At 48.4% G+C, this 13,675-nt stretch overlaps 1 protein-coding gene across 2 annotated transcripts in view; it reads left to right on the top strand.

Moving 5' to 3' along the window:
• The window catches only part of CSRNP3 (cysteine and serine rich nuclear protein 3), a 280,256-nt gene that overhangs the window by 243,901 nt on the left and 22,680 nt on the right, over positions 1–13,675 (top strand). For both annotated transcript variants that reach the window (XM_085645399.1, XM_085645400.1), the window contains exon 4: positions 11,560–11,856. In XM_085645399.1, the coding sequence (XP_085501525.1) occupies positions 11,560–11,856 (297 nt within the window). The remainder of the gene's footprint in view (positions 1–11,559; positions 11,857–13,675) is intronic.

The following is a 13,675-nucleotide window of genomic DNA, read 5'->3' as shown; positions in this document are numbered from 1 at the left end:
ATTTCTTAGCCTCTACATAGACTGGGCACTACAAGAAATGAGAGGTATTATGCTGGAACTGAATCCACTGCACTGTTTTGATATTTCAGACACATGGTGTGTAAGGTGGGAGTGGCCTCAGAGCCTGACTCCACGATCACTAGAGGCATTAGTTTATGGGGAGGGAGGTGATTTTTTTCTTCGACAAGTTGGGGTTGTCGTTGTGGGAGGGAGAGGGAGGGAAATTGCATCCTTTTAAGTGCATCGTGCATGATTTTGAATGGGAGGTATTATATGTAGGATGGGCTGTGACCGCAGGGGGGGGGGGTTGTCTTTGCCTGGATAGCAAAATATACTCCTACCTCACTTAATGATGAGACAGCGGGAAAATGCAGGACTAGATCTCCTGACCTGGAATGTGGGCTGGGAAACCTGCATAAGCGCAGGCAAGTCCTGGCTTACCTGGATAGACACAATATTCAAATTGCCATGTTACAAGAGACTCATTTTGGCTCTCTAACATATCCCACATTTGCCTCCCGATGGGCGTAATATAGATGTTTCTCCACGTACTCTACGTATGCTAGAGACAAAGCAACATATTCCATATGTGGCAGTGGGGTCTCTACAGGACACACCAGGGCTCTTCAGCAGACTAAGAAAATTTCAAGAGGGCCAAGTCCAAATCCTGACTATCTTTGTAGCTGGAAACTACACTTATTGGTGGAACCCAAAATTCTGGTTTTTCAACCTGTTAATAAATGTGAATATTATTTTTGTGTTTTCAACACCTAGGTTGGAGCCTCCCATGATGATTTCTGGTGCATCTTGTGGGAGAGTATGGTCTGGTTGGAAAACATGGTTTCTTACATGGTTAAGGATGGTGGTATACCATATGGTCATGTGTTTGAATGTTGTGCTGGGTATTTAGTTCTTTATTATAGATTACCACTATACCTCCTTTTTTTTTTTTTTTTTGTGTAAATCGTTTTTTATTGACTTTTTTACATCATCATTATCAGTTCACAGTTACAACCATACAATAACTATTAACTGCAGGGTGTCCCCGGCCTTAGGCGTCCGTACGATGCTCCATAGGTGGTGCGGATGCTCCTTGTCCCGCCACTGGGAATCACCCCCCAATCCATCCGATATCCCACCCTTCCCCCCAAACCCCCAACCCCCCTCCCACCCTCCCCCCGTGGCATCTGCAAAGCGTCCGAACAGGTAAATGCCAGTCTGGAGTGAAGTGGGACCCCCCAGAATCCCAATCATTTTTGCTGCGCAGCCCTTCCCCTCCCATCCCCCGTCCCCTGTCAGGTCTGGAAGAAACGTAAAGCTCTCAAGGTGGGCGGATACACTGCCGCAGGTAGACCCTTTGACAGGTAAGACAGTAGGGCTCCCCAAGACTCTTCAAAGGCAGAGGGATCGTCTCGGAAAAACGATGCCAGGCGCTTCAACGAAAGCAGGCGCCACAGGCGGGCGTGCGAAAGAGATAGTGCTGGAGCGCCTTGTTTTTTCCACGCCGCCGCCACTGTAAGCTTAGCCGCCCCCACGCAGAGCCACCATATTGCCTTGTCATCCCTGGACACTCCGTCCCAAGCCTCACCCCGCAGTCCTAGTACCATGTGTCCGATCCCCCCGGGGGGTGTGAAGCCTAAGATGTCTTTAATCTGCGCTAGGATTTCCTCCCAAAAAGGTCGTATGCTAGGGCAGTCCCACCAGCTATGTCTAAAATCCCCCAGTAGGCCGCATCCTCGCCAACAGAGTGCAGAGGTCCCCGGGAAAATCCTGGCCAATTTCGTTGGGTATAGATACCAATCAAATATGGTTTTGTAGCGGGCCTCCCTCAAGCCCACCGATATGTTATGTCTGGGTATGCCCCGCCACAATTCCCTCCACTCCGCGTCTGTGATCTCTCTCCCCAAGAGTTACTCCCAAAACCCCATATATCGGGCCTTGGGTGTGTGCAGCGTAGTTAGTAGCATCCGGTAGAGAGTCGAAATTGCCCCCTTCGTAGAGCCCGCCTTGTTCAGCACCAGTTTCTCCATGTCAGTGAGTTCCCGACATCCCGCCTCCCTCATAGGTGTCTGCGTTGCCCAGTGTTTTAGTTGTACATAGTGGTAGTGCTCACTATCGGGAACCCTGAATTCTTCCTTACAATTCTGGAAAGAGCGGAACTCCCCATTTGTAAACAGGTCCGCCAACTTTAGACATCCCCCTTCATGCCACTTGTCAAAAGGACCCTCTTCTCTGGCTGGTGGAAAAGCCGGATTAAAGTGTATCTGGGTGTATGGCGAAGGGAATGTCGTCCACCAATCTCTCCGTGTAACCCTGTCCCAGACCTCCAAGGTAGTGCGTGTAGGTGTGCTAAGATAGGCATTCGGCGGTCTGTCCCTCCGTGGTTTCCACAGTAGATCCCAAGTATACCTGCCGGCGATCGCGCGGTCCATATGCAACCAATGTTTCTTCGATTCGCGCGCTGTCCATTCCAATGCTACCCGCAATTGGGCCGCTTGGTAGTAGAGCTCAAAGTCCGGAAGGCCCATTCCTCCCTCTGCCCTCTGTTTTCGAAGTACTGTAAAAGGGACCCGTGCCCTCCCCGCCTGCCACACAAACCTCGTGATCATCGATTTCAACTGCGGTAGGAACTTTTTCTCCAGCGGGATCGGCAAAGCCTGAAACAGGTACAGGATCTGGGGCAGCACCATCATCTTTACTGCATTGATTCGCCCCATCCAGGAGATATACAGAGGTTTCCACCGCCTTAGCTCCTGTTGCAAGTGCGGTAAGACTTTGGTATAGTTGGCGCCATACAGCCCCGAAATCTTTGGCGTAAGCTGAACCCCCAAATATTGTAGAGAATGCGCTGCCCATGAGAGCGACGTCTGGGCTTTTAGCGATGCTACTTCCGCGCTTGAGAGTGTGAGATTCAATAGATAGGACTTGGTCATGTTTACCTTAAAGCCCACCACTTTCTCAAAGTCCTGCAATTCCCCCTGGACTGCGGATAGGGAGAGGCGAGGCTCCCCCAAGGTCAGTAGAAGATCATCTGCGAAGAGGGAGAGTTTATGATCCTCTCCGCTAAACCGTATCCCTTTAATGTTCGCGTTTGCTCTCACACGAAGGGCGAGAGGCTCTATGCTTAGGGCAAAGAGCAGGGGGGACAACGGACACCCCTGTCTAGTACCCCGCGTCAGTCGGAAGGGCTCGGAAGCAATCCCATTGACAACGACTCTCGCGGAAGGACGGCCATAGTTAGCACGTACCATATCTATGAAGGTATCCCCGAAACCAAATTTCCGTAAGGTCAGGAATAGAAAGGGCCAGTCCACTCGGTCAAACGCTTTTTCGGCGTCTAACCCGACCACCACTGCTGGAATTTTAAATCTAGTAGTTTTTTCAATGATGTGGACCGTTCGCCGTATGTTATCGTGTGTCTGGCGACCTTTGATGAAGCCAGATTGGTCTGGGTGGATTAACCGGGGTAGCATGTCATCCAAGCGTCTAGCTAAGATCATGGAGTAGAGCTTGGCGTCCAGGTTCAGGAGAGCTATGGGACGATAGGACGCGCAAGACTGCGGATCTTTGCCTGGTTTGGGCAGAACCGTGATCATTGCCTCTGCCATAGAGTTGGAAACCCGTGCTTCTTTTGCCACTGCCCGAAACAAGGCTGTCAGATGTGGGACCAATTCGTCTGCGAAGTGCTTATAAAAATGTGCTGTGATGCCGTCCGGGCCAGGTGCCTTATGTAGTTTGAGACGCTTTATGGCAGTTCGCACTTCCTCCCCAGAAATGGGCTCTTCCAAACTCTCTCTTTCCGTCGACGAGAGCCGAGGGCATTCCACCCCTTCTAAATACGCCTTTTGGTGATCCTGCGCAAGCATGTCCCCGCTATATAGAGTGCCATAAAAATCCCGGAAGGCTCTAGTCTTGGCCTCTTCCTCATGTGTGACCCGGTCAGGCCCTATCTAGATGCCTCCCACATACGATTTTGCACGTTGAACTCTAAGCTTACGCGCCAGCTGCGACCCCACTTTGTCACCCTGTTCGTATCCCGCGCGTCTTAGCCTCAGCAGTGTATACTCCGCCCTATTATTGTAAATCGCCCTTAATTTACCCCTCACCGCCGTAAGTTGTCTCAGTAAAATGGGTGAGGGCGTAGCTTTGTGTCTGCCCTCCAACTCTTTGAGCTCTTCCTCTAGCGCTTCCCGTTCCAGCGCCTGTTGCCTCCTCAGTGACGCCTGCAGTTGAATGCACTTGACCCTCAACACCGCTTTGAACGCGTCCCACGTATTCTGATATGAGGTGTCCTCAGGTAGGTTGCCTTGAAAATATGCCTCTATGGTCTCTTTCAGCTCCGCCCTCCGCACCTGATCCCTCAAGACGGCCCCAGGGAAGTACCATCTGCTATGTCTGTGTCCCCTCCCTCCCCATTGTAACTCCAGGATAACCATCCCATGATCCGAGACCGATATGGGGAGAATTTGCGCTCCCGTCACCTTCCCCACCAATGCTTGACTTAAGAAAATATAGTCTATCCGAGTGTAAGTCCGATGGACATGGGAATAGAAAGTATAGTCTTTCGTTGTCCTGTGTAAGGCCCGCCACCCATCTCGGAGACCAAGGGAGTCGAAGCGCTCTTTGACTCGTGTTGGAAACACTGTCGTTCTTTCTCCTGTAATTTGGGAGCCATCTAGGTGTCCATCCCACAAGAAATTAAAGTCCCCCATCAATATGATTACACCTTCTGCAAAACTGCCGAGGGAATCCAACAGGCGCGTTGTGAACGCCGCCTGTCCAGTGTTCGGGGTGTATACTACCGCAATTGTACAGAGTTGGTCTTGTAGTCTCCCCTTGAGCATGATCCATCTCCCGTCCTTATCTCTATTCGTGTCCGCTACTTGAAAGGGGGTGGAACTATGGAACAGCACTGCCACCCCATTATGTTTTGTGTTGGCAGCTGAATGAAAAATCTGTGGGTATGCCCTATGTTTGAGCCGACCAGTGTCTTCCTTTTTAAGGTGCGTTTCCTGCAGGGCGACTACCTTGATCTGCCTGTCTATAATATACTTTAATACCTTCTGGCGTTTCTGGGGTGCGTTCAGCCCTTTCACGCTCCATGTAGCCCACGTCACCATCTTAAATGTTTATCCCCCTCCCCTCTCTGCTCATGTGTAGTCGGAAACCTCCCTTTCGACGTGTGTTGTTGGCTCCATCCGCCCCAGACTGCGGCGCCTGTCTGCCTCTGCCTCGACCTGTCCGCCCTTGATGCCTCACCTCCCCACAGATTGCCCCCTCTGTGTCGTCGTTGCATCCTGCCACCTCTGTCCCCAACCCCAAACCCGCTCCCCCCCACCCCCCCCGCTTCCGCCCCCCCCCCCCCCCAACCAAAGGAACCAGACCATGGAACACCTCACACCTTGAGTAGTTCCAGGGAAGGGAACCAAGACCCAGCCCCAACGGACTCCAGGCCCAACCCACTTGCTCCGCAACCGGCGGAAACATCAACATGTGTGCTAGATAGAAGGCAAATGAAAAACAAAAACCTCAGTGTCCAGTTAGAGACGGCCGCTCTTCTCAATGGTCCTGTCTCAGCCCCGTCGTCGTCCTCTTGGGACCGCTGCGGGGAGACCAGTGCTCTCCTGTCGGGAGACCCCTAGAGGTGCGACCTTCCTTCCTCCTGATGAATCTCTAGTCGCAGCTCCTCGGCTATTACTCACGATTGGGCCCTCCTCGCTGGCGAGGAGCCCGGCGCCATTGCTCACCCTGTGGTCTGGCCGTACCGGACGACTCTGGGACCTCGGCGTCCTCTGCCTCTGTGGGTAGGCCCAAAATGCGTAGACCCTCCTTCAGCTCTGTTATATGATGTCTTTTATTTTGCCGTTCAAAGCTGAGCCCGAAGGGATATGTCCATCTGTAGCGCACGTTTTCCTCTCGAAGCTTGCTGGTTACCGGGCGGAGCTGCCGGCGACGCACCAGAGTGGCTTGCGATAAATCTTGGTACAGAGAGCACCTGTATCCTTGGAACGAGACCTCCTTCTTTTTTGGCAGCTTCCAAGATGGCCTCCTTGACCGGAAAGGCATGCAACTTGGCCAGGATGTCCCTAGGTCTCCTGCGTTCTCCGTTAACCGGTGGTCCGACCGTGTGCACCCGTTCAAGCTTTATTTTCATGTTTGGCCGGTTCACCAACTCACCAAAGAGGCCGATAATGAACGCCTCCAGGTCCGTGTCTTCTGCGCCTTCTTCCAGGTCTCTCACCCGTATATTCTCTCTCCGGGAACGGTTCTCCATATCTTCCAGCTTCAGGGCTGACTGCGCCAGCTGTGTGTGAAGCTCTTTACATTCTGCTTGGGAGGCCAAGGAGGCTTTATCCAAGGCTTGCATCTTCTCCTCTACCTCCAGGACCCGGGATCCCACCGCATCCACATCTCGGCGCAAGTCGCCAAGCTTCTCCGTCAGGTCCCCACGTAGTTGGTCCAAGCTAGAGTGAAGGTCCCGTTTGAGCTCCCCGCAGAGGTCTTTTTTGAAGTCCCGTAGAGTGGCCACCAAGTCGTCTTTAGTTAAGGCCATACCGTCTCCTCCGCTCGTACCCCCCTCGTCGGTGGATCTGGACAGTGTCTGGAAGTACTGCGCCACGCGATTTTCCTGCGGCTTTGCTGTCTTCTTAATCCAGAGCGTGCGGGACGTCCTCCCTATCAGAGCGTCCGCCTTGTGCTTCAGTGATTCGTCCCTTCCAGCCTTATGTCCCTCCAGCGACTATGCACCTCCACATGACCTCCTGAGCCAGTTACCTGAAATTGGGAGCCTCCTTGCCTTTGTCGGTATGCTCTGCTGGTAGGTGCTCTGTTGTCAACCCGGGACCTGCTGGTTATCGGTTCCGACCACTTTCAGCTGCCCTCTCCACCTCCAGTTTCCTTCTGATCCAGGCGCACTATGGGGCCAGTGTTATTGTGTCTCCCTCGGCGCTCTGAAGCGTCTCACTCGGCCTCCATCTTAAGGTCAGGCACCGTGCCCCGAGTAAGCTTTACTGTTGAGTGCCCTTTGATTCACCGTCCCCTCTAACCTGCAGGTATTGCCGTCATGTAAATCGCGCCGAGTCCCGGTGACAAGCCGCCTCGTTTTGTGGTCTCTGTAGCGGCGGTGAACGAAGCCGCTCATAGAGGTTCCTCCGTTGTTTTCGCCCGGCGCGTGATCCCCGCTCTTATTTCCAGCCTTTCCATAGCCACTTCAATTCACAGGGTTGCCCCTGCCCAGCGCACCGCTCGACATGCCTCCAGTCGCTCTCCCTCGATTTTGTGGATCCACGCTCGGCGATCATTCGCGGCCGCGGCTGCCATTTTGTCCGCCCTCGGCGCTCGAGTCACAGCTCGATTTCGCGCGTTTCTGGGGTCTGAACAGCCTCACCACCGTGACATCTGCCTCTCGGAGCGTTCCGCGATCGCCTCGCGGGGTTTGCACCGCTCCAGAGCTCCCGCTTAGCCGCTCATGGAAGTCCGCGGGGCCGAAGCTGACTCGGTACACTACCAGTCAGCCATCTTACTTGGCCACGCCCCCCCCCCCTCTTATTTATTTTTTAATATAATTGTTCTAACAAATTTTCTGGCTCAGGGAAAGAAGCTCATTCAGGGCAGCCGTGGAAATGTCAGAAAACTGTATCCGGTTGAGGCTAAGCAGGTTTAACTTGTGTTCTTTGAGAAGAGTGTGTACGTTAAGGGAAATGTAGCCAAAAATGTTGATGAAACTAGTCATCAATTTTGATAAGGGCCCATGGTGAATAAATAGCCCGTGGTTGAAGGAACACTACTAGTGTTCAGGGATGTGGATTACCTATTGCTGAGGACATATTGTTTGGGTCAAGGACAACCGGTTTTCATGTTTATCTTCTTGACTGGACAAGAAGGCCCAATCCCTTCCAGCACAAACTCATCTACTACAACAGAGGATTGACTAGCAGGCAGGATAGGCATCTGCAGGTGTAAGATGTTCATAAATGTATGAATAGTTCATTAACATAGAGCCTTTACTATTCGAGAAAGCGCTGTAACCAAATTGGGTGTTCAGCTTCCATTACTGACAGTGGTTGCAGTATAAAGAAGTGCACATTTGCAAGTCTAACCGTTACAGGCACAATTAAATTAAGTGATTTGCTCAATAGTTAAACAATGTGTTCAAGTATAGAAGGTCTTACTACCTGTAAGTAGTCTCATTGATCCTCAGCTGGAAACTTAGACACAGGACCGCTTTGTGAAATTGAGTGAATGCTTGAATGTAAATTTGTCAGAGCAACTCAGACTTCCTCTGAAACAAAAGTTAAAGAGCTGATGCATACAATAAGAAGAATGATGTAACCTGTGCTAGTATGCATTCAGACCACCAGCTTAGTGAAAATACTTTGATCAAAACGCTCGCCTAAACAGAGCCTAGCCAGTCCATAACCAGGGCAGATGACTTTTCAACAAGTTTGATATAAATAAAGCCCATTTATGTTCAGAGTTTGGTCTAATTGAAAATGTGACCTAATTGGAGACTTTCTTGAGTCAATACTCTGAGGTAATGAGAGGCTATTATCAGAGCACTGATGAAATGAGAATAATGCTCACTTTTTTTAATTTGCACACCTCTAATAGCTGCTGTGTTGGCCCTTAATCTTGATAGAAATGTTGTTCTTAATTAACCCAAAAATATTCTCTTTTTCATCGCCAGTGTCTCGAGTCTGTGATAATAGTCCAGCAATTGGGTAGGCTTGCATATGCTTCTTGTTGTATCTGGGCCATGGGGGAATTTACATCCCCTGAAGTAGAGATAGCGGAATATCTATATATGGTCAATTTCATTGCTTCAACACAGCTTATAGCTGAACTGTATTTTATTGAGGACAGGTTTTATTTTAGGGAAATGAGATGGCAGGGCCTATGTCAAATGCCCAACATATTTAGCATTTTTCCTTGGGGTTATGGAGAAAATAAGTTACTTTGTAGTTACTAGGTACATGTATGGGATAATAACTACATTTCAGGTACTTTTATGTGTTTAAAGCTTATAGTACAAGTGTAGGCACTGCAAAACTTGTATGTTTACCTCGAATACAAAAGAGTATAACACTGCTAGTGGTTTTAAAAGGAAAATCAGTTGTTTTTATAATTGTGGGTCAGATCATTGTGTATATGTACTGATGTGCCCATGTCCGCTCATGTATGTGGGCAGTATTATTTTCCCTTACTCAAGCGCATTCTAGAACATCAAACAGCGATCACAAATTTAGATTTCTTTTACCCAGTTCCGATACATTTTACGATCACTACAATAGCGATGTTTCGAAATTGAGTTTTTTTTGCAGTAGACAGGGTAGCTGGCAGTCTAAGAGGGGGAAATAGAGTTAAACAGCTGAGACATTTGGAATCAAGATATATCCTGGATTTACAAACTAAGACCCGACCGGGCTGAACAGGGATGAAGAGATGGAGATGCATGTAGGATAGATGCTCAGTGGAAAATCCTCAGGTAAGATTTATCTTCAAACTTGTGTTGTAAGATGAGATATAGAGAGAAGCTGTAGATATAGCCTAAATCACTTGATATTAAGAGAAGGAGATGATGCTCGATTGAGGTCCGGTTATCCCAAGAGTAGGAGAAAAGAGAAGAATACTGAATAACTAGATGTGGAAAAAGAGGGATACATTCAAATGAAGTGATGTTCCATATGTAATTGACAATGTTTCTCTCTTCTTCCTCTGGTATTTTCTTGATGTATGTAAATACCATATGCGATATGGGCACTGACCCGATATGAGGGTAGAACGTACTGTTTGGACTAAGGTAACGAGAGCCAAAGTGGAAATCTATTATTGCTGCCTCATCTACACCAAAAGAGACTCATCACAATATATATTTTATTCAGAGCAATTGATGAATTATGAATGGAGATAAGTGGATTTTATAAATGACCAGTTGAATTTAATATTTAACCTATTTTCAATTATTTATTAATTCATATGTGGGTCCTTTTAGGCTAGCTTTTTCTATATTTAGATTCACATAAAATTGTCTTTGTGCATTTTATATTTGTGATTATTAGTTTTAAATGATTTTAACTTGATTCTTGAATTGCATATTTTATTGTGGAGATACTGAGGTCTCCAGGTGGAACAACCAGGAGAACAGTAGTATATTTTATATGTTCATGAATTGCTTTCTATTTATCTCAGGAGGTGGTGGGACTCACTCACTTTGAGAAAGGCTTGTGGAAGCCGAAACGCACCAGTGAGTTGGAACTGGCTGCTAAATAAAGGAAAATAAAGAGGTCCTTAATCTAGATAGAAATGTTGTTCTGGATTTCTTGTGGCTTTTTTCCTGGGGATATGAAGGAAATAAGTTACTTCGTAGTTAGTAGGTACATGTAATGTAATCCATATTTGTAAAGCACAAACATATCACCCCTTAAGGTTTCAAGGCGCTGGGGGCCATCGGGGAGATAAAGTGAGCTATTGTCCAGAGCCACATGATGCTGAGATAAGCTGCCACCAGCGCCGGAGATCAAGCTGTGATCCCGGCTCTCCATAGTCAGCCGCTCTGTCCGCTGCCCCACACCCCTCCACCTCTCCCTATGTACGGGATAATAACTAAATTTCAGGTCCTTTTATGTGTTTAAAGCTTATTGCCGAGGTGTTCATGCCTTCTTCATTGACTTAAGTCGTGACCTTCGTTGTGTCAAAAATGTTTACAGTGTAATTAGATTGTCTATAAAGTGGGATCAATGTTGAGCTTTGCTTCTTTGTGATCTATGATATGGATGAACAAGAGTAGTAATATGATGGTCTCTCTCCAACCTGATTTTCTACTTCCAGAATAGGAAATAGGTTGAAATAGTGGTCTATGTTGATGCTTTCTTTCCTGGCTGTTACCATCAGGCTCTTGGAATAATGTTTTTCCTGTCAAATACTGTACTAGTTTGATAAAGGGTTTCCGTCCTTTCAAGAACCCTTTTACATAGCTGTTTTCTCATGTCATCTAGTTACACCTGCTGTTCACCTTTTAACTTCTTTACCTAAATCCCTGTATTGCTAACTAACTATATATCACTTCACTTTGTTAGATTAAGGAGCGATTCAAGGTTTGGTCATCAGAGTGGGCTCAGGGTTATCCAAAGGGGTTATCTTAAAGTGTGACAAAGGCCAGTGATAAAAGGTTGTATGGGTCACATACCTTGTTTGGTGGCTTAAAAGTAAGTGAATTCCAGCTCTTTATTTCTGACTAAGAAAAATACATTTGGTCAAGATACCAGTGAAGAAGAAAATATGTATGGGTGTTTATTTTTCTTATCCTATTCCCTAAATGTCAGAATTGTTCATGTGGACAAGTACCAACAATGGCACCTGTAAAATCCAAGACTCCTAGCTGCAAATCTTGGCTATGCACATTTATGTTTGATTCTTTGTAGACAGGAGAAAACAAAGGAAATGGTTCTTGAAGGATAGCCACTATCAACATATGCAAAGTGGTTGTATTTAGGAAAAGTTTGGGAGCTCTGAAAATGTTCATGAACCATCTTGATATTCTTTGTAATATCTCTATTGCAGATGACAAAGAATGGCACAGTGGAGTGCGAAGAAGCCAATAATCTAACACTGGATGATATTTCAGATGATGATATTGATTTGGACAATACTGAAGTAGACGAGTACTTTTTTTTACAACCTCTGCCAACAAAGAAAAGAAGAGCGCTACTCAGAGCCTCTGGTGTGAAAAAGATTGACGTGGAAGAGAAACATGAGCTGCGAGCCATCCGCCTCTCAAGGGAGGATTGTGGGTGTGAATGCAGAATATTCTGTGACCCAGAATCGTGCACTTGTAGCCTTGGAGGCATAAAATGTCAGGTAAGACGCTGGATTACTATGTCTCCTGAAGTAGTGCATACATTTAAAGATTTTGACAATTATTTAAATATATATATCTTCCTCATTTCTAATCTCACCAATAGTGGCCCACCGAAGAGGGGCCACGCAGCCCAGTTCCCTTTTTTTTTTTTTTTTTTTTAAGGGTGGGCCCTGAGGGATGGGGTCCCCAGGGTCACACATTGCCTCAGGAGGGGGGGCCACACGGCTCCCCTCCCCCCAAAAAGCCCCAGGCTGACCAGGCCCCGTGGAATGGGGTCCCCGGGGCCAGAAATGGCCCAGGGAAGGGGGGCCACGCTGCCCCTTTCCCATTTAAAAAAAAAAAAAAAAAAAAGATAATATGCTGAGGTCCTGGGAGATGGGGTCCCCAGGGCCCAAAAATAATTAAGGGAAGGGAGGCCACACTGCACCTCCTTCCAAAAGAAAAAGGAAAGCCGGCATTGCGGGAGATTAAGTCCCCTTCATTCCTGAGGGTCCCTGGGGGCCAACTAGTCCACCAGCTACCTCCATTAAGCCCCACACAGTGGGATTGCTGAGAGGTGGTCCGAGGCCACGCCCCTTTTACACCACTATGCAAACGCGCCTCTTGACACACTGCTGGTGGGGCGATGAGGTCATCTTGTGTCCTGAGGACCTCAGGACACAAGTTGACTTTTCCCCGAGCAGCAGTGCCCCAGGAGCTGCGTTTGCAGTGTGTTGTAAAAAGGGTGTGTGGCCTTTGAGCACTCTAAGCAAGCCAGCTGTATGGAGCTTACTGGAGGTAACAGGAGGGCTAGTTGGCCCCCAGGTACCCTCAGGAGGAAAGGGGACTTCATCCCCCAACCAAGAGCGCACCAGGAGGTGTGTTTGCAGAGTGATGGAGAAAGGGGGCATGGCCTGTGTCCACCTCTCAGCAACCCCACTGTGTGGGGCTTACTTGAGGTAAGAGGTAGGCTAGTTGACCCCAAAGGACCCCCAGCAGCGAAGGGGACTTCAATCCCCACCCAAGAGCGCGCCAGGGAGCGTGTTTGTAGAGTGGTGGGCAAAGGGGGCATGGCCTGGTATGAGATTTTAGCAATCCTGCTGTGTGGGACTTACTTGAGGTAATTGGAGGGGTAGTTGGCCCCCAAGGATGTCCTTGGGGGCCAACTACCCCTCTTGTTACCTCCAGTAAGTCCCACACAATGGGATTGCTAAGATGTCTTCGGAGGCCAAAATGTGGGTGTTGAACTGGTACTAATGCTGCACAAACCCCTCTTCTTTCTGTGCCTCTCATGCCTCTTTCTGCTTTTCTTTTTCTTCTTTCTGCACCTTTCTTCCTCTTTCTTCACCTCACTGTCTTCTTTCTGCACCTCACTGTCTTCTTTCTGCACCTCACTGTCTTCTTTCTGCACCTCACTGTCTTATTTCTCCACTTCACTTGCCTCTTTCTGCACTTCTCTTGCCCCTTTCTGCACCTCACTTGCCTCTTTTAGCACCTCTGTTTCTTTTTTCTGCAGATCTCTTGCCTCTTTCTGCTCCTCCCTTGCCTTTTTCTGCACCTCCCTTACCTTTTTCTGCACCTCTCTTGCCTCTTTCGGCACCTCACTTGCCTCTTTCGGCACCTCACTTGCCTCTTTCGGCACCTCACTTGCCTCTTTCTGCACCTCACTTGCCTTTTTCTGCACCTCACTTGCCTTTTTCTGCACCTCTCTTGCCTCTTTCGGCACCTTACTTGACTCTTTCTGCACCTCACATGCCTCTTTCTGCACCTCTTTTCGCTCTTTCTACACCTCTCTTGTCTCCTTGTGCATTTCTCTTGCCTGTTTCTGCAGTTCCCTTT

The sequence above is a fragment of the Triturus cristatus genome, chromosome 3_1 (assembly GCF_964204655.1).
Source record: "Triturus cristatus chromosome 3_1, aTriCri1.1, whole genome shotgun sequence".
Classification (NCBI taxonomy): Eukaryota; Metazoa; Chordata; class Amphibia; order Caudata; family Salamandridae; genus Triturus; species Triturus cristatus.
The sequence above is the reverse complement of the archived record's forward strand: the minus strand, read 5'-3'. Positions and strand labels throughout refer to the sequence as shown.